The 21172-nt window shown below is 48.3% G+C and overlaps 1 protein-coding gene across 1 annotated transcript in view; it reads left to right on the top strand.

Annotated features, from left to right (window-relative positions):
• The first annotated feature begins 1148 nt into the window (after positions 1 to 1148).
• The window catches only part of jing (AE binding protein 2 jing), a 196786-nt gene continuing 176762 nt past the window's right edge, over positions 1149 to 21172 (top strand). Inside the window, exon 1 of the mRNA XM_050194517.3 lies at positions 1149 to 3542. Coding sequence (XP_050050474.2) covers positions 3148 to 3542 — 395 coding nt within the window. The 5' untranslated portion in view covers positions 1149 to 3147. The remainder of the gene's footprint in view (positions 3543 to 21172) is intronic.

The raw sequence follows: 21172 nt of genomic DNA, 5'->3' as shown, positions 1-21172 counted from the left end.
CTCGAAACTGGTGTCGTTCTGAGAATTTGTTCCAATTGGATCCGTCTTCCGAACTCAACGGCTAGAATTACTGAATTGCAATTCGGGCCATTATGTAATTAGTTAAAAACTTAATTACCGAGTGTGAATTAGTCGATTATTACTTTCATTTTTTAAGTAGCCTCCGCCGCTGCGAGTAGACAGCTCACGAACTAGAATTGTGATATCTGCGGCAACCTTTGAAGATTTTTGAAAGTGTTCGCTGAAACACCCTATATATATATATATATATATATATATATATATATATATATATATATATATATATATATATATATATATATCATAAGAAGCGAATACAAAAGTGAATAAAAACAGAAAAGTGAATGAGAAGAAAGGAAACCGAGAGGCCCGATTTTTAATAGTAAAATGGTAACAAGGCAAGAAACAATGACACAAAGGACATTGTGTACTATCATTGCGTAATATTACAGTTAATTTCAGCTATGTTGTCCATTGCGTCATTGTTTGTTAGCTTTATCATATACTCAAACAAGATTACACCCTTTGGATCATATCCTGCGACACAACAATAATCGTAATCTGTCTTGTCCGCATTTTCTTCCTTTAACGCTGCGAGCCTGGCACTTTCATTTCCCGAACCGCATGCGCGTTATAAGCATGACTGAGCATTCTCGGCAGGAATGTAGCAAGCGCAGCGTTTCCTAGAAAGGAAACGCAAGCAAGGCGGATGAGCATTATTGTTGTGTGGCAAATATGCACCCAAAAGGGTGTATATCTAAGAGCAAAGAACAAGTCCACCTAGTGGACTTGCTCATTTCTTCTGCTGTAAGTTCTGATTGGCTGCGCTGGGCTGCGCGTCCGCAGCAGCGAGGCGCTACAGCCAATCAGCACTTCAGCAGCAGATGGAATGGACATGTCCGCTAGGTGGACTCTTACAGAATACCTCCTCACAGGACACACACACAGAGCACATGCCCACGATCGCAGCCTATTACGCCACATATTAACAGTTAACGCTTGTAGGTGCTGGTCACTCGCGCCTTTTCTTTTTGTTTCCCTTAAGAATTGTAACGCTGTATCCGTAGCCCTCTTATGCGATGGCTTACGAAGTGAGTACTCTAAAACGACCTTTTTTTTCTGTGTGTGTTGCAATGCTCTGTTAAGGGTGGGAATAGAATCGTACATTATACCCCGGCCCAGGTATCTCAAAGGGGACCAATGTTTATCGATAAACCACTGCATAATATGCGCCAGGTGCGCGCAACCACGCACTCTACGGTGACGATAGGATTGCGCGGGGGAAGTCGCAGCCATATCATTTATCTGAAACAAGTGTACTGATGGGGGTCCGTTCGCGAAATGTCCACGGGACCACCAGGAACTTGACAACTGACCCTCTTACGACACCGAAATAGGTCTCTCCGGGCCAGAACGTTCAGAGAACGTACAACACTAGGCTGCTCGTGCCTCTTCAGGACCGTGGCATGCTGCGGGCGCATTCAGTTACGCCTGGCGGCTTCTTCCAAGACACTACGCGACGCCGGCTATTAGCTTTCCGTGCGCCGCTCCCAGTCAGTGTTTATTAACGTGTCGCGCTCTCGGCGTGCGCCCGTCATTAGTGGATCCCGCACACTCCGCCTGTCACTTCTTATATTTCTGTTCTTCCAAAAAAGAACATCCCCCTCCCCCGCCAATCCCGCGTCGTCGACGCACTCTTTCCCACCGGTTTTGAAGCAACAAGCTTGCAAGCAAACATGGCGACGGGCCAACGGGTCGCACGTCGTCAGCAGAGCACGCTTCTGTTTGTGGTGGTGCAGCAGCGGTACCGAAAAAAAAAAAAGAAAAAAAACAAGAAGCGTGGGAAACGCGGCAATATGAATGACAATGCACGGCTCCACGCGACAGGGAGCAGGCCCGGCCCCCCTTCTTCCGCTACTGCTCGTGTGTCACGTGCACCGTGACGTCAACGGCACGTGACGCGATCAAGGCTATTACGTGCGCTCCCACCGTCTTCTGTTCTTTTTTTCTTTTTTACTTGCATTTTTATCTTCCTGCTGACTCGCACCGCCCCAGGGAAGGGGAGTGGGTGCGTCAGCGCCATCCAAAGAGGAAAAGCGAGATGCGAGAGGTTCGTACGTTCTCATCTTGCCGTATTTCTTTGTTTGTTTTAGTAGTCAGAAAAGGCCGCTAGAGGGAATTAGTCGCATGCGATTTCAATAAAGTCGCGGCGAAGGGAATTTGACGAAAATCGTTTTTCACGGTTGATTGTGAGACATTTAGCTACATCTGGACATCTGTTCAAGACGAACTTATTGATCCCAATACGTCGTGACTGCCTATTAAATCATGACACAGCCAATGAGTTGATTCCAATTCGCTCATTCCCAAAGTTCGTATTATGCGGGTATGTATGTCTGTCTATGCGCCTAGCATCCAATGCGCGGAGCAAAAAAAAAAAAGAACGATGGATTTCATTTCGGAATCATTCTCGTCTCTGAATTCTTCTCGTCCTGCGTCATTACGTGACAAATCACCGGGATTGGCAATTATACACGACGGAATAAAATAAAAATTACTTTACACCGGTACATAACAGGGCCCCAACTGCTAGACTACAGCGTTTTATAGGTCGAAGACATCTCGCAACTAAACAAAAGTCTAAAACAACAGAGAGAGAACAAATGCAACCGCTGCTACCCATAAAAAGCTGCAGTCAGCCGGCGAAAGCGGCTCCGGAAGAGAGCGCGAAGAACCCACTAAATCGAAACACAAAAAGACAAACCAAGAGGCAGACGACGATGCAATCGCTGGCGATGCCAGCGCTGCGACAACGACCGGCGGGATGCGCTTGCGTAACACCCGGAACGGGGAGCTTCCTACCTCCACCGAGGCTTCTCTCCTCCCGGGGCGCACTGCGCCCTTGCAGGGGCGTCATCGCTCAGCAGTGAAAGCGTTTCACCCTCTCTGCATCCCTACTCCTCCTTTCCTTTCGGGTTTTCGTACTCTCTCTCTACACATGCAAAGAGAGCGAGAGCGAAAGGCAAAGTCGGGGGGCGCCACAGTCGAGGCGAGAACAAACGGCAAGGGAGGCGGAGGAGGAGGCGGCGCGGAGAGTCCGTGCGTGCTCCCGTGCGTGTTTCCAACATGGCGGCCAGCGGATGCTTGGACGAGGAACGGAGCGAGGAGCTAGAACACAGCGTGGTGCGCAAGGCGTTGCTCGATATGATTCGACCCGAACGGATATACCACCAGCGCGGCGAGTTCGACTACGCCCCCGTGAGGTCCTCGGCCGGCCCGGGGCCCAGCAGCGGGCCGGGCGGCCTGGCCAAATGCCTCGTCGAGAGGCTCGCCAGCGGCGGCTCGGCGCCGTCTGTGCTGGTGAACAACAAAGTGGTCGTCGGCGCTGGCTCGGCGTCGTCGGCTCGCGGTCTCGCCTCGAATGCGGCACGTCGGGACGGTTACGACGGCGACCAGGAGCCGGCGGAGTTCGCGACCGAGCGCCGCAACCATCGCTACGATCGCGCGCCGAGCACGGACAGGTCAGTACTGAGCAGCACGCCTTTCTCTTTTGTCTGTACGCGAGCGACGGAGGCCTTGGGGGCTCCCCCCTCTTCGGCGCTTTCCCTGTGGAACCGCTTTGATTCAGAACCGCGTATGCATCGCTCGTGAGTTTGCAATCGTCCACTTCGGTGTCCTCTACTCTCGCGGTACGCGTTGTTTTGATTCGAGCGAAGAATGCGAGAAAGTATCAAGGGGGCGGGCTCAGAGGAAGTTGTATCTGAAGAGAGCCGGAAATAAGGGGGGGGGGGGAAAGAAAAGCCAAGGGGAAGAAACCAAAGATTCCTAAGGGGGGCGATCAAGATCGTGGATTTCGGGCAAGAAGGTTGTGCTCTGTGCTCCCCCTCCCCCCTTATTTTTTTCCCTGGCATCTCCTGGGAGACTTGCTTGGAGGTAACCGGGTCAATAACACGTTATCGTCCATCTAGGAGAGAGAACGTATTATGCAGGCGCCGAGTCTTTTCGCTAGATGTGACCTAGGCGGCCGTGTTTGGGTTGTTGCGCAAAGGCTGTCCGTAAAGACTGGGCATTCTTTCTTCGTGGGGCGCCGATTATACATACGTCGGCGGGATTTATGTAATCGTAGCGACGGCGGGGAACGAACTTTCACTTGCCGAGGCGCTTGGCTCATTCGGGCGGCCTCAAGATCGCACCCGAGCTTGTGTGTGTGTGTGTGCGTGTGTGCGTGTGTTCTGAGGAGGAGGTGGGGGTAAATAGTCGTCGAGTCGAATGCTTCGCCCGTATTTCTTTCTTTTCCTGAATTCGAAGAACGCCACACGTTCCTTGCATTAGTATCGATGATTTGCGCACGCGATTTTGTCGTTGGGAAACGTTGGCGTTACTCGTGCCGCTGTATTAGCATATGCTTAGGACTTTTCCCCCTTTCAATTCTTCCTTTTTTATTGTGCATCAGTCTGAATCTGCGGTTTCCTTGTGGTTCAGTGTTCCTCACCATGCATGTGCGACTGTAAACATTTCCTTTTACGAAATTTAAGGGTATGGGAACAAGTTGTTTTCGTGGATGAAGCGACTAGTAGGGCGTAGAATCTCGCACAAGTTATTGAGTACCCGCCGTGGTTGCTCAGTGGCTATGGTGTTGGGCTGCTGAGCACGAGGTCGCGGGATCGAATCCCGGCCACGGCGGCCGCATTTCGATGGGGGCGAAATGCGAAAACACCCGTGTACTTAGATTTAGGCGCACGTTAAAGAACCCCAGATGGTCGAAATTTCCGGAGTCCTCCACTACGGCGTGCCTCATAATAAGAAAGTGATTTTGGCACGTAAAACCCCATAACTTTTTTTTAAGTTATTGAGTCTTTCTAGCAGATCATTGCAGAGTTAATTATGCGGTCGCCACAGTTGACGACAGCGTGGAAAGTGCTTGTATTAACTGGTAATATGGGGAGATTAGCTGTATTGCTACGGCAAGGTGTTTTTTTCTTTCTGCCAACTTTTGCTCGTGTAAACGAACTGCGCGCAATGAACGAATGGTAGCCCTTGCTAATTTTCGCATTAAGGTCTTCTTCAAACTTACACAATAGTCAATGCCTTCGCATAGCGTAATGGTAGCACGGTATGGCTATGTCCAAATACTGCTTGTGCCTGTGTTAGTGCCAGGTGATTGTACTGGAGAGACAGCAAGTCTGGGCCGCTGTTCAAGCAGCTACTTAGCAAAGCTGTACTGTTTGCATTACGGCATGGGTGGTTGTCACTTTACAAGTCGTTGTACGAGGCGCAGTTTTCTCTCAAAATAGCTCGGTTAATACTTTTGTTCAGGAGCTATTCATACCAACCGCGAATGGCTTCAATTTCTCTGTAGTGCTGCCACCGTCCACAGACTGGAAGTTCATTTCTTTTTATTCTCCTCGGATAAGCGCTTTTAACATCGTGCTAATTCAAACGGTTCCTTGCTAGTGCTTTCGGGACCAGGTTTGGAAATGATGCTGCGGCGTATTCCAGCAACAACCCACTAAAAATAATATGTAAACGTTGCAGTTGGTTCTCGATTTAAGGCTTACGCTGCGTCAGGCAGGAGGAGTTACGGTAACGTATGGCTAAACGAACACACATATATACCAGCCAACACGAGCCCAGTTTGTAGTGAAACAATGCCGCTATGAAGTGCGTTTCCTTTTTAACGACAACGCGCTTCCAGAAGCCAGGCAGGTGCTTTTGATTTTGGAACGCTATTCGTTGCTATTACAGTGGTAATCGACGGAGAACGTAAAGCGTATTGATGATTCCTTCATGGTGAATACATAACCTAATGTATGCGTTGAAAATCCAGAACTCGGCTATGAGTTGAGAGGGCTGCCTGGGTGACGCCCAATTGTGTGCTGCGCCATGTCTGACCTATTTTATGCTCTAGTTTGTCTACCAGCGTAAACCATAACTTTAGTGGGCCTTCGGCGATTCCCTCTCTGCTGTCTGGGTTCTGAAGAGATAGGTACCCGTCGTCATGCTGTCGTTATTTACATCGAAACAGCGGAATAGCGTAAACGTGATAGCATGTGAAGGTTGAAGACTGGGCGTGTTTGTATAGCATATTAGAGGTTGGATTGCGCAACATTTTGAGAAGACGCAGAAGCGCTCTGTCGTGTGTGTTTCTCTTCTGTGACGTCTCGTCAAAATGTGCCGCAATCCAACCTCTAGTAACAGCATGTAACTTTCTTAACTGTCGGCGAACGTGGGTACCGCCCCGCGGCAAAGAGGAAGAGGTGAAGGGAACGACACGAAATGACGAGGGAAACCAAGCTACACACTCAACAACGTAGCCACAAGGGTCCCCTTGGAGTAAGAGAAATGGTGAAGGACACCCGCCGTGGTTGCTTAGTGGCTATGGTGTTGGGCTGCTAAAGCACCAGGTCGCGGGATCGAATCCCGGCCACGGCGGCCGCGTTTCCATGGGGGACGAAATGCGAAAACACCCGCGTACTTAGATTTAGGAGCACGTTAATTCTTAGAAGCCCCCAGGTGGTTCAAATTTCTAAGACAAGCTAAGAACTAGCTCCCTCGAAGCCACACAGAAACCAAGCTGCGTTTCATCTCTGCACTGCCGTGTAGGACCGTCGCCACCCTGCTTCTGCGGTTGCATCATTCCTCGACTTTGAAATAAGCACTGCGGGGTGCCTTATAAAATAAACGACGGTGACGAGACGATCGTGAATACAGAATGGATGCCGAAAAAAAAAAGAAAGACGCGTCCTGCGTAGTCCGCCAACCCGGCAACCTAATTCGCCGGCGCCGTCTCCTCGCTTTTTCGTTGGCCCAGAGCCTGGTGCGCCTGTTCTGGGAATCCACGGGTCCTCCTTGTCTCGGCCGGATTCTTCTAGGCATGACAATGGGCCCGAAAAACCTGCACGGGCGACACGTTATGGCCACCAAGAAAATAACTTTCTTCGGGAAATATTTTGTGCGAGGATACGACCTGTGTCGGCTTGGCTTGGCTTCCAGCGCGAGGCCCCGAACGAGCGTCGTCCTTCGCTCGGCTTTTCTCCAGCAATCGGGCACGCGGTGTCAAACTGGTCGAAGTGAGTCTCTGATGGGGGGGGTGTCAGCGACGAGTGACGTTTCGGACAAGCGAGAAAGCTCGTTCTCCGCTCCCTGTCCCAGGCTGTTTGCGTGCCGGTAATTTTCTCGAAACCGAAGCCAGCAGTCCATCCCCTGCCCCCCCTCTTTCTTTTTCTGGCCCTGTGTCTTGATTGGAGTCGGTAGGAGTGGGGACAGATGCCAAGAAAATCCTTGGGTGTCGAGCTGTGGGGCTGGGCAGGCCGGCGACAGTGACTTGTGTCTCCAAGCGTGCGTTTAGTTCTGGTCTTCGAGTCTGTTTTCTTTTCTTTTTTTTTTTTCATTTTTCCTTTCATTTTTTTTATTGCTGGTGCGTGGCTTTTGTTCCTTCTTGGTTCAGTGGTGTGTTCGGGGGGGGGGGGGGGGGCACGGTGACCGGAAATGAGATGCCCAGGTAGGAGCGTTAACGAGGTCCACGCCACGTTCTGACACCGACGTGCCGGATTTTCGTGCTCTGCGTCAGCTTAAGCCTAGTAAGGGGACCCGACACTACTCCCCCGTGATGAAATAGTTTTATACTTTCACTGCACTAAATGATTTAATAAAACCGCTAGACATCAGTGATTCCGTCTTCTCTTACCTCATTTACTTCGACAAATGGACAGATGGGATTTTTAGTTCGACGGATAAACGGACACACCGAATCTAATTTTAGCCGTTTTTAAACGCTGTCGCAGAAAAACAAAAAATTACATGCGCCTCACCAGGGCTTGCGTTCACCCATCGACGTCAAAGTTAGGCAGACGAAATGGAGGTGTTTTGCTCGTCTGCGGTGTGGCAACAATACAGGAGCAGACGACGGTAGAAGTCCGATCACTTTATCCAGCGTTTACCTGGACCATGCGGCTTCATGTACGGCGCCTGGCCTGACGTCGTGTTATTTCAGGATGTTACCAGCATTCGTCTCGCGTTTGTTGTTGAGTTGTGAAGCGCAAGCAACTTTTGTTAGCGACCCTCTGCCTCAGTGCACACACGAAAGCGATATTGTATCGACTATGTATGGATAAGGCACATTTCCGTGTTTGCTTTTCTTTTTTGTTTTTGCGTTAGAAGTGTTCAGTATATTAAAGTTTGTTGAACTCGGTGTCTAACCGCAAGGACTGTACGACGTGCCGTTTTGTTGCGTTTTGCTTTTTCTATATCGGCTTGTTCACGCTCGTTTGCGCAACTTCCATTATCAGTGTTCCGACTTCGCCTTGTGTCGTCAACCTTTAGTCGCTGGACAATCGCTTCTGGTAAGAGCCGGTGACACAGTTGTTGCCAAGGTTACTGGGTTTTTTTTTTCTCCAAATCAATCCGTCGACGCCACAATGTCGTGCACATTTCTCTCCCCCATTCAGGACTTGCGCTGACAGGTATAAAGTGCTACTTTCACGTAGTTGGTGAAACGTAGCTCTCATAGAATACAGGCGTGAACAGACAGGCGCACAGAAAGTACGAACTCTGACAGCCCTCGCTACAGACGGTTTTATTAGGCGCGAAAAGTCGCATATATGCAGTACACAGTACATCGAAGGCGTGAGCACAGCCACGATTATTGATACGAAAAACACAGGTAAACAATGATAACTGGCATTAAGTTTCGTGTAACAAGGTTGGTCACGTTCTCACCTGCCATTTTCTGCGCGTTTGCGCGTCTTTTCACGTGTGGTCTCATAATACATGTTTAGCACGTCTGTATATCTGCGTCTTATTGATCTATTATTATTATTATTAATGCTGATTTCATACCTCAAACACACTTTTCTGAATCATCAGATCACCAAGCCTAACATGCAAAGCAAGGCCGACGTCTGCATCTTCAATTAAATGTCTCTCGCCCCTAGCATCATGCACAAATGACATTTTGATTCTGATCACACGTACGTCATCATTGTCGTAAATGTGCTCAGTCCGCGGCGTTTATCGCTGTTTTTTTCTTCGCGCCGAGTGGGCAACGTTCGCATCCGCGTTTTGAAACTCCTCCAACTGTCTTACTATTCGTTATTTCTGCTTCATCACTTTGCTTGGCGTGGGCCGTCTGGAAATCTACGAAAAATGATTGCACTTAGCGACACCCTGTTAGAATCTAATCGGCACATATTCCACAGAGCTGGTGCAGTTGGATCACTATAGCTAACTCGGTTTATAGACAACGAGGTAAGAAAACGCGAATATTCGGAACCCTCAATACGAATAACCAGACGTTCTTTGTTGGTCGAGTGGTAGTCGATAGAGAAAGTGGTATTCGAAAATTTCGGATGTTGCTTTCTGTTGGCCAAATAGTGTGGGATTAAAGAGCGTCGCTTTTATACACCGTCTTGTGTCTGACTGCACACGCTATGGAGCGTAGCGTTTTATTGTTTTTTTTTTAGTTTACCGTATTTACTCGATTGTAAGGCGAGTTTTTTTTTTCATTGTTTTCGTTGCTTGAACTCGACCCTCGCGTCACAGGCGAATAACGGCGAAATTGGATCGTCTTAAAGCAAATATTCTAAATCTCGCAGTTTTTTTATCGTTATGTTGGCAACCCGTACGTCCCGATCCAATCTATAAGCTAGTCGATCGAAGTCAGAGCTTGGTTTTTTGTTGGAATCGACGCCATTTTCGCTGCGCTTGTGACTGCAGTGTTACGGTTACAGTGCTGCAGCACCCTATGGCCTTTTGCGCTTCGGCTCCGTTTATTCGTGATGTCATGGCAACGTAGCGCATTCGGTACGACGCCCGCTTGAAGAGTCGAGCAGTTTTGACGGTTGAGAGGGCGGGGAACTCCGCCGTGGCTCGGCGTCAACGATGCACGTTCGGCAAGGACCAATGGAAGGCCCTCTCTAAATCCGAGGCCGGCCGGAAGGGCTCTGTGGACCTCGTGGTGACCTGGTAGTGTCCCCGAATGAAGTGGTTTTGCGGGCCTCTTGAGAAGTACTTAATCTCAAACAAGCTCCGAGGTGGTGTGATTCTCGGGCGATCACTTTTGGGGATAGTTTCGCTTTCGCGAGGCTTGGCTTGGCTCGTCCCGGCACCGATCCCCTCGAAGTATACGACTGACAGCACTCTTAGCACTGATCGCGAACCTGCACAGCGCCAAAAAACACTTGTCGGGGACGCTTTCGGTAACGATTCACGCGAAGGTTAACCTGTCTGAAAAGGATCGCCCGAGAGAACTCGTTTGCTAATTGTGATTTTCTTGAATAAAGGTCCCATTCGTTCTTACTTTCATCTCGCGTTGCTTAGTTTAGTTAGTTTTAGTTTTTTTTATTTCGCTGGACTGGAAAGTCGACCCCCCTCACGTTACAATCGTGGTCGCGTTACATTTGAGTGAATACGGTAGTTTAAGTATACAACGATAGTATGGTATGCCCCCCCCTTTTTTTAGGTCCAGCTATTGCGAAACGCCAAAACACACTACTCGTGCAAGAATAATGAAAAAAAAAGTGACAATGTTTTTTTTTTTTTTTTTTTTTTTCTGGATACTGCATCTGCATATTTAAATATACAGATCCAATGCACATGTTGGCATTCTCTCTGAAGCAAAGCTTGTCTAAAACGGTTAACCAAAGGTTCCACAACTAATTAACGGCGACGCGTACAATTGTTTAATTTGATCCGATGCAACGTCGGCGGCACAGTCCAGTACTCGGGGGCTGCGCGGTGTTTTAGAACCGCAGCGGTGGCGTTGCGTTGCCGATCTACGAGGTTGCGGGCTCGATTCCTGTTGGGGCGGGATGCAAAAAAAAAAAAAAAAAAAACGCTGGGCTATACGTGCATTTTTGTGCTTGTAAAAGCAATCGGGAATGACGCCCACTGCGCGCTGACGTGCGTCCTGCAGGACCCTTATTAAAGTTTGTGCAATCCAATGCTTCCGTGCTACGGCGTGCCTCATAATCATATCGTTGTCTTGGCACGTGATAACCCCGAATGTAATGTAAAATTTAATGGCTGTGCTTCAGCGTGCGCGCGTGTATGTGCGTCCTTGTTTGCGCGTTCTTCCTCTCAGTTCTGTACTGTGTTCTACTTTGTTCTTTAGATTTATCCTGTTGCTCTTCCTTTCCTCTATCCTTCCCTCCTTCCTGTCTTCCATTTCTGTGTTGCTGTCACCTCCCTTCTGAAGAGTAGGCAGGCGTTGTGCCTCTTCCGGTGCCAGTTGCCAGCCTGCTCCTCGCTTTCCCTTTCCTTTTAATTGTATATATGTGTTGAAAACAAATAATAATAATCTCTGTTCACTCGACCGTCTAAGCACGCTTGCGTACGCTGTTTCTGTTGTCACTGTTCATTAAATGTCGCCGGGCTGTTATCGGTCGTCCGATTCATTGAACGGTTGATCGATACGGGCCCTGGAGAAGCGGCGTCATAACATGTAGCCAGGATTTCCCACTGCATCCAAATAAATAATTCATGGCTGCCGCTCGACGTGTAACTGTCGTCTGCCGCTCAGTAAATGTTAAAATGTACGACGACGGGTTTAGCGAATGACGGGTATGCCGAGCCGTTTACGTGAGGTGCTTACTGAGTTTGCCGAGTTAATGCAGGTACTCGCACCGTGTCACTTCACTGTGGTCGGCAAAAAGAAAAAGCACCGCTTTTCTGTTTTGGTCGCAACTGATTCATCTTCTCTCTGCAGTCGTTCTTGTTCCTTCTTGCGCTGGCAATGTTTCGTTTCAACTGGCACTATCTGGCCCAACGATTCACCCTTCCGCACTCGTTTTCTGTTTGTTTATTCTTCTGGCGTATTGCGTTTCGACATTATAGTTTCAGTTGTGTTTTGACTAAACGCATGTTGACGAGATGTGCGAAGCCTAATTATTTGTTATTCTGAGAGATGTGGGACCGCTGTAAGGGTTGGAGTCGGTTCGTAGGGAGGAGCTTGGCTCTTCGTCGGTACTTGGGCGTGCAGGATTTATTTTCCAGTGTTTACATTTTAAACAAGAGATACATTCGACAGTCTAGCGTGGCCGCAAATGGAGCACGCAAGACGAAGCATACAGCATCCGAGCATGAAGCGCGAAACACACCCAGCACACTGCTGGTCGAGCACGATGACGACCACACAGACGAGCACGCTCTAGCAGACGACAAACAGCCGCTTATGAACACTCCATTCTCCCTAGGAGGGAAAAACGGCAGTTCACCGCCGATTCGCAGCGTCAAACGTCAACGCAGTCGACCCGCCGGTTGTCCATTATCTTGAGTCTTAAAAGTCGCGTTTTATTCCCCGAGCTGACCCCCGCCGCGTGGCCCCCGGTTCTCCATTGTCTTGCGTCTTGAAAGGCGCGCGTGACGTTGCCGCCAGATACATTCCTTCGGGAACTCTCTTGCTCACAGCAGACCAGGTCGGCGGTGGCGGGTTCAGTAACAATAGTTGGTCCGCCGATCGCGTTTAGTCATAACTGTGCCGAAGGGGTGTTTAAGCGGCAACTTGAGGTCCCTACGAAATGAGTCACCGCAGCAATTGTGGTAGGCTTCCATGGTTCTCTTCGGGGAAGCTCGCAACGCTCGCAGTTGCAGCTGGCGGAGAAAATTTGCAGGTCCGCATCTCGGCAAGCCATTCCTAACACAGCGGTGTCTTGCTGGGAGTAAAAAGACTCGTAAAATTCATTGGCGATGTAGCGGTAAATGCGAGACAAGTGCGTTAGCATTACATCGCGCCTCTTTGATGTCCCGGATCCTTCAGTGTAAACGCGTTCACCGCACTGCAAGGTGTAGTTCATGGGCTCACTCGACAAACATCCTGCCTCTTCGAGGAGCGACAGTTGCACTATGTATATATATATACATATACATGTACCTTTACCACGCGACCGGCTTCCTACACTTCACAACTACTTTTTCCACTGGAACAATCCTAATCCTAAGATGAATGCGTCGAGGCGACGTCCTCTTGAAGTTCTCGCACTATACGAGGTCAACGTTTACCGGGTAAACAGTGAGTTTAGGGAGTTTTGAGAGTTTCTTGTGCGTGTTTTTTTTTCATTACGACACGCCGACATATCCGTGGTGTGTTTTCAGTGGGGAATTCTAAAAAAAGGTAACTTCGAGTTTCGTTTTCTTCGCTAGTAAAGCAATTTCTTTATCCTCAAACAAGCTAAGAGTGTCGACAACATAACTTATCCGCCTAAGCAAATTTAACATTACTCTCGTTAGTCTCATCGGTACATGACAGCGCAACAGACAAAACAAAGAGAACGGAAAATCACAGGACGAGCGCTGATGCTTTCTTTTTTCCCTGTTTCGTCTGTCGACAGCGCTGTCATGTACACTGTAAAATAATCGACACCCTTAAAGTGAAATAGGGTGTAAATGTGTATGACTCACACAATTAGGGTGTCCGTTATATAACACCCTAAGGGTGAGTTATAGACATATTTACACCCTTTTCCACTTTTAAGGGCTTAAATTATTTTACAGTGTACCAGTGGAACCGTACATACTAGTCAATAGACCAGCTTTCCACATTGTCGAAGACTTTCAGTCTCCGCTTAGGTGGCGTACCATCGACATATTTTTTTGTTTTGTTTCCGATGTCGTCTTTGTGTTAGTCTCCGCACAGCGAAGCTGCTGCGGTTGAAGGAAAAAAGTGACCCCTGCCACAAAGCAAGGTCCTTTCATTGTGTTCATGATAGGATTGTTTCATTAGAAACCTAGAACAGAAAAAAAAAATACTGAGCGGCGGAAAACACTGAACATCTGTTCCGGCATGCGCCTCGTAGCTCATTGTTAATTTCAAATGAAGGTAAAAAGCCATCGGCTTCCCGTGACGGATCACTCTTTAAACTTCTGCAATGCGCCCGTTCTCGTAGTTTCATTCGCTCCACTCGCCTGCTGTCTGGAGAATTCGAAGAGTACGTGGCTTCATTTTTGACGCAGAATGGAGGACATCCTTGATTTTTGCCGCAGCTGCCGTAACCTGGCCGCCATTTTATTTCGCGTGTAAATTTGTGCAGCGCGCAAGCAGCGTTTCCGCATTTCCAAATATCGAGAGAGGCGTTGCTCCTCGCCAGATCTCTCCAGTCCGTAGGGATTCCCGCGAAAATTGATAGAGGGAATCAAGACGCCACGGTGTCTGCAGCAGGTGCAAGCGTGGCTTAATTAGCTGCTACGATGATAAATTATTGCATTCATTTGTTTTACCTGCATTCACGTTTTCAGAAATTGCAGCGTTCGCTGGCTTTTATTTGTTGTTGCTTTGCACTGTTATAATTGCGCGCGCACTGGCTCCTTTTTCAAAAGGACTTCTTCTTGGGCAAGTTGGTGCTTAGATTTCCTAGGTATACTTTGTGGCGCAAAATACATTTCTGGAAAAGGGACCGAAGAAAGGGAGATAGTGAAGCGCCAAATTGGCGCTGATTGGCGCTTCACTGTCTCCCTTTCTTCTGTCCCTTTTCCAGAAATGTATTTTGCGCCACAAAGTATACCTGGCTCCTTTTTGCCTCGTTAAGGTCTTTAGGGACACATCGAGATATATACTTATGTAGCTTTTAGCCAAAAGTGACCGTCCGGCAGGTATACCGTAACGTAAAAAAATCACGGCAGAGCTAATCGCACCATGACTGTCTACGATATGATGCGATTAGCATTGGACCACTGTGTGGAACGCGGTGAATTACAAGAGTGTCCTAGAATCGAGCGTTGCGATTTCGTATCGATGCCTTCCGCTCGGTCCTATTCCTCTCTTATCGTTCATGTTAGTCTGTTTATCATACGGAGAAGTGGCGCGTAACAAATAAGCTGATAATAGCGTAACAAAGAAGCCAGAATTTTACGCAGGAAGTTAGTATGTAAAGTTTTACTGCGTCCGGTATTCTGGCAAGTGCCGCCGGTTTACCGGATAAGTGGGGGCGTAACATATAGATGATGATTATTATTATTCTTATGACGATGATTTATTGGCATTCCACTTGAAATGGGGCGGCGACGAATAGTCGCCTATAGCCTGCTTGAGTTAACCAGGTATGCTATACACGCTTTTAATTCTAGCATTTTTGTATACATGTTAATTTTCTTTCTATTCCTCAAACTTCTCTTATTTGTACCGGAACCTACACCTGTAACAAATGCGGTCTTATCAATCTCTTGCCTGTTTTTTTTTTTTTCCGACCAATACTCTAAAACGTCTCTTGCTTATCTCGACCGCTGGCCGGATGATGCTTCCGTCCACTTGAAGTCCAAGCGCTTCTGGAAGGTGTACATTACGTACTGGTATCACTGGATGAATTCCTTCGCATTCTACGTATTAGGATGCGCCGAGCGGACTCGGGATTTTTGATGCAGAATACACATGCGTCATCTAGTTGCGAATATTTGCTCCGGTATGCCTTTGTCCTCAGGCTCGAGCCTCGCATAGCAAGGCACTGACTGGCCTTTGTGTTATCCTACGGATTTTCCCCTCTGATTTCTTTCTTCTCTTTCTTGTAAATCTCCATGTTGTTTTCTTTTTTTGTTTCCATTCTTTGCATCCAATTCGCTGTCGCTGTTTCTCTCACTTTCCTTTTTATGACTCCTGGTTGTCTATTTACACTTCCAATTACCCTGTACTTGGTTGCCGACTTTCTTGACCTCTTCCTCCATTCTGTGTCTGGGCTTTCCAGGTACGGCTACTTGTGCACTTTAGCCGTTCATTTATATTGATCCACGTTCCTGTGTCTTTCTTCTTCAAAAGTAGTTTTGCTGTGCGCTTCTCTCACTTCAAAAGAGCTCCACGCCATGTCAACTTGCACTGCCTCATTGGTGGTTTTACCGTGGGCTCACAAAGCCAACTGGTCTACCGATCTTTGGTTAGCTTCCAACCCCGACAACATATCCGATTTCGAGCTCAGAATGGCATTTGCGAACGCTGGCGCAAGCATCATTACTCCTTTCGAGATCCCAAGCAGCACCTCGTATTTATTGTGGCCCCAAACTTCCCTGTGTTTCGTTATTGCAGCACTCTGCTTCCCCTGTATTTTTCAGATTATCTCGCTGGGTGCTCGAGTAGTAAGTCCTCCCTTCGTTTATGCATACGCCGAGGTATTCATATTGCTTGACTATGGGCGTCACTTGCTGTGGAATTGACACCACGTGATTGCTCGTCTCTTCTTTAAACACCGTAATTCCAGATTTCTGTGCGCTAAACGTCAGGCTTTTATTTTTCGCCGCGCTGCCACTCATATTCGCTAGTCTCTATAACCCTCTTGCATTGTCTACTAGTACCACTAGCGGTTTGGGCGGATCACCCGTGTCAGCGTGGACGTAAGCATCAGCGGCCGGCGAGGTGGCGACACCTAAAGCCCCTCCATACATGTTTCCGCCGACCAGGTTTCCGCCGACCAAGCGGTGGTGGCGCGTGGATGGAGGGGCTTTAGCGACACCGAAACTAGACAACTGGACAGAGCCAGATAATCTTCTTCTTCGCTGCCGGTGCAAATTTTCCACAGGGGCGTAATCGGTGTTCACATTTACGCAGCCGCCGAAAATTTTGCACCGACAGCGAACTAGAATATACTTGGTTACGGCAACGTTACACTCTTAAAACAAAATCGCACCCTTTGGAGCTTATCTTGTCCCACAACGAAAATAGTCATCTGTCTTGCCCGCGTTTCCTTTCCTTAACGCTGCGAGCCCGGTACTTCCCAGTCACGAACGGCTTGCGCGTTATCAGTGTGACACAGCTTTCTCGACAGGAAAGTAGCGAGCGCCGAGTTTTCGAGAAAGGAAACGCAAGCAAGGCAGATGACGATCATTGTTGGGGGTCAAATATGCACCCCAAAGGGTGCAGCCGTTTTAAGAGTGTAGGTGCGTTTCCCTTCTCTTTCTTCTTTCTTTCTTTTTTCTTTCTTTTCTTTTTCTTTTGCGAGCTCTTCGCCACCAGGTCCCTCATGTTTACGCCTCCCCCCTCCCCTCCCCCTCCGCTCATCTGGTAATTCACACGAACGGCCCACGTTTGCCGTTGTACCGGACACGCTAAAAAACTGTAATAGTGCGTTTACGTGGCGCTATAGCCGATTTTCCTAGCGACAAGGACCCAGTGTTGGGACGAACACGGGCTGCGACGCAGTCAATAGGGTCTCACTCATAAGGCAAGGGAAAAGTGTTGCAGTCTCATTCAGAGTCATATTTGCAGCCGCATGTTTACTTCAACAAGCGCTTTCAGCATTTCGTATGGTGCAGTATAGAACGTTGTCTTTGATCAAAACGTTTTCTTTCATTTCTTTCTCTCACTCATATTTGTCTATCCGTCCGTCCGGCTCCGTCTATTTGCCCTTGCGCCGGACCCAGACCTTTCTTTCTTTCCTTCTTTCTTTCTTTCTTTCTTTTGATCAATGCCAGTGCGCGTAAGCTGACAGACGGGCCATCCTTCAATTACGCCGCGGAGAATGCCTCTTGTCGTCGCTTCGTGTCGGCGGCGTGTTCGCTTGACCGGCCCAGAATCCATTCTTACACCGGTGTCTGCCTCACAGATTACGTGAAAGCGTTGACAGGCCGTGTGCGAGCGTTGTATGTGGCGGCGCAGATTTTGGTAATGTTTAAAAATTGTTTTTATTTCTATTGGCAAGGCTAAATGAAGTGATCTGTCAACACTAGATGGTGCCGTGGCTACTATTTTGTTGTTGCGAGTGACCTAGACATACGAGGCGACATAAAAATAGCGGCGAGCGAGAATCGCGTGCTCAAAAAGAAGCGCATGGACAATAAGCATTCGTGCCGTTTTCAGAGAAATCGGCCGAAAGACGTGGATTATGTTTTCCTAAATGTAACAATGGATTTTGTTGCCGACGGAAAGCGCTAGTATCGCCGGGCAAGCTTGAACCGGCAGACTGAAGTGGCGCCCGTCGTTTCAAGATATAGATAGCTATTCTCGCAATGAAATTTCTTGCTATTACAAAAAAAAAATACAACAAACAAGGAAAAAAAAGGAAACCGTCCTTCTGCGCATTTCGGTGAAAACGACATCGCGGTATTGTCTATATTTTTGGAATTATGGAATTTCTGCTTCTGCAGTCTTCATGCTGCCACACACACACACACGCACACACACATATATACATATATGCATATATATATATATATATATATATATATATATATATATATATACATACATATGTGTGTGTGTGTGTTACCGAACATCGATCGATAAGGTGCGAAAAAAGAAAGTATGAATTTCTTAACACAATGCTCGGAGGTCTGTTTCTTTTTTCTTTCGATGCCGAATCGTGCCGTCTGCAACTACGCACCCTGTTCGCGGTTCTGTTTCCGTCTGCGTCGTTATTTTCGCACTGTCATCCTTCACGGCGCCTTCTGTTCAAGCGGCCGCCGCACTTCTCTGCTGCTCTCTGGCACCACGCGCTTCCGTTCTCGTCGCCGCATTGCTTCACCGGCAGAGAAAACGGGTCGGTTTTCGTGTCGACTACAGCGCAAGCCAGTTTCTCTCGCTCGTTTCGCGTTGCAATTGTTCTGGGTTGCTTTCCGGCCTTTCATTTTGTTTTCTTTTCGTTCTCTTGTGTGTTTTCTTCGCACGTTCTTCCTCGTGGAAGCAGCCGTTGGTTTCCCGTTTCCGTGTTGCACTTTTTCTAGCCAACCCCCGCTTCCCCCCCCCCTTTTTTTTTACGTCCTCAGTTTGCGGGGGCCATGCGGCGTGAGTCATTGAACAACGAAGTGCGCTAATTGTGACCGGTTCGTAACAGCATTGGAAAAAAAAAGAAAAGAAAACCGGGCACTTCGTTTTTGACGCACACTCGGCGTCGGAAGTTTACGGACGGGGGAATCTCAGAAAAATCTCAGTGGTACCTCGCGCGACGACTGACTCCGTTGGTGCCAGGAGTCTACTGTCTCCGAGCAAGAAAGTTTAAAAAAAATACCTGTTTTGTTTTACCTACCCTGTCGTGATTTACAACAAGAAAGATGCAGTATATTTTGCTCGACTAACGCGGCTCCCATCACGGACTGAGGTGCTGGGTACGGTTTGGTGCCTACAACACAAATCGAGCCTCGACAAAAAGGAAACCGCCTGTACGTTTATGACAATGAAACAGAACTCAAAAATAAAGCATGCACAAACGCACTATCGGACATTATAAATCGTAAACATGGTCTGTTTATTGTTATCCAGTAGAGATCGAGAGCGAGAGATAGATAAAAACTGCAGTCTTGGCACTTGGCCGTCCTGGCTGGGTCAAATTGGGGCACGGGACACTTATTCGAAAGTTGGGACGGTCCCGCTAAATCCTGGACAGTTGGCGCAGGAAGTTTTCCTCAAGTTTCATATTGGCTGCGCTGGGCTCACGAACGTTGCAAGGATTACGAACTGCTATAGTTTCATGCATTTATCGCTCTTGCGGTGCCCTGTCACATTCGCGTGCTGAGCATGTGACATGATTGGTTCCTGCTCGCGTGGCCAATATTCATACAGGGAGCGAAATGACACACGCACACACACAGACACACACAGACACACACAGACACACACACGCAGACACACGCAGACACACACACGCAGACACACACACGCAGACAGACACACGCAGACAGACACACGCAGACAGACACACGCAGACAGACACACGCAGACAGACACACGCAGACAGACAGACGCAGACAGACAGACGCAGACAGACAGACGCAGACAGACACACGCAGACAGACACACGCAGACAGACACACGCAGACAGACACACGCACACACGCACACACGCACACACACGCACACACACGCACACACACGCACACACGCACACACACGCACGCACACACACGCACACGCGCACACACACGCGCACACGCACACGCGCACACGCGCACACGCACACGCGCACACGCACACGCGCACACGCACACGCGCACACGCACACGCGCACACGCACACGCACACACACACACACACACACACACACACACACACACACACACACACACACACACACACACACACACACACACACACACACACACACACACACACACACACACACACACACACACCTAAAATCGGTGTAAAAATGTCATGGGTTAATGCGCTAAGTAGCTAAATTGCAGTGTATCCCCCTTGACGTGAGTTATAGCAACCATGTTCACACCGTGGCCTCCGAGTTCGCAGTCGCGCCGGTGCGATCTCGGAGGCCACGGTAAGCACAGTCGAACGAATGTTTGCATAGCAACGCTCGAGATTGGTATTCACTTTATAACCGCGCTGTGCGCCGTTGTCAGTTTGTGGCCCCGCGAGCTCGAAAATTCGCGCTAAGCTTTAATTTTCGTTTTCGAGGCTTCGAGCGTGACGTCCTTGTTGGGAAATTCCATGTGTCCCATACCGCAATCAAATATGATCACTTGAGCTTATGTGGTAGCAAATACAGGATTATGGTACGGGACAGATGGGATTTGCCAAGGCGGGTTTCAAGAAGCCGCGGGGATACAAACAACCGTGATGTTACGAGGACATCCCGCTACCCAGCTAGCTCATAACTACTTAGCGAAGTAGTAATAATATTAAATAAATGAATAAGAATGGTAGTGGTCTCCGTGCCAAAAGGTTCGCCCGGCGTGACACCCACTTCGGAGAGCCGCTGTTGTAAGATAATTGATAAGGTTTACCAAAGGGCGTCTGTTGACGTCATGACTCCTGTACTCCTGTTTACCAAATGTCGTCTCCGTTCGCCGTCGTATGTATTTTAGCCTTTCTTAACATTTCGCGGAAGTGAATTATGCGTCAGCACGAACCCATAGCGTTTGTATCGACGCACGACACTCTAGTTATGACGCTCTGTGTGGCGCGTGAGCGAACCTGTCATGAGGGAATTGAATGAACACTTAACTACAGTGGCGAGCCCTGCGAAACTAACAGAAGAAATAAGAACTGAAAAAAAAAAGTATGGAACGGTGATGAGAAAGTGTGGTAAATACTGTAGTGATGACTCGCCCTAGCGCCCGATCACCCCGATCATGATAGGTGAGGTAAAGTGTAGGCGGCCTCGCAAAATTAACAGAATAAAATATTGAAAGTCACGGTAAAGTATAGCAGGGGGAATGTGGGGAAGGGGGTTTCGCGGACTTTGAACGCAAATTTTAGAATTTGACTTTAGAATTTTAGGTTTGTAAT

Source organism: Dermacentor andersoni, chromosome 10, assembly GCF_023375885.2.
Source record: "Dermacentor andersoni chromosome 10, qqDerAnde1_hic_scaffold, whole genome shotgun sequence".
Taxonomy (NCBI): Eukaryota; Metazoa; Arthropoda; class Arachnida; order Ixodida; family Ixodidae; genus Dermacentor; species Dermacentor andersoni.
The sequence above is the reverse complement of the archived record's forward strand: the minus strand, read 5'-3'. Positions and strand labels throughout refer to the sequence as shown.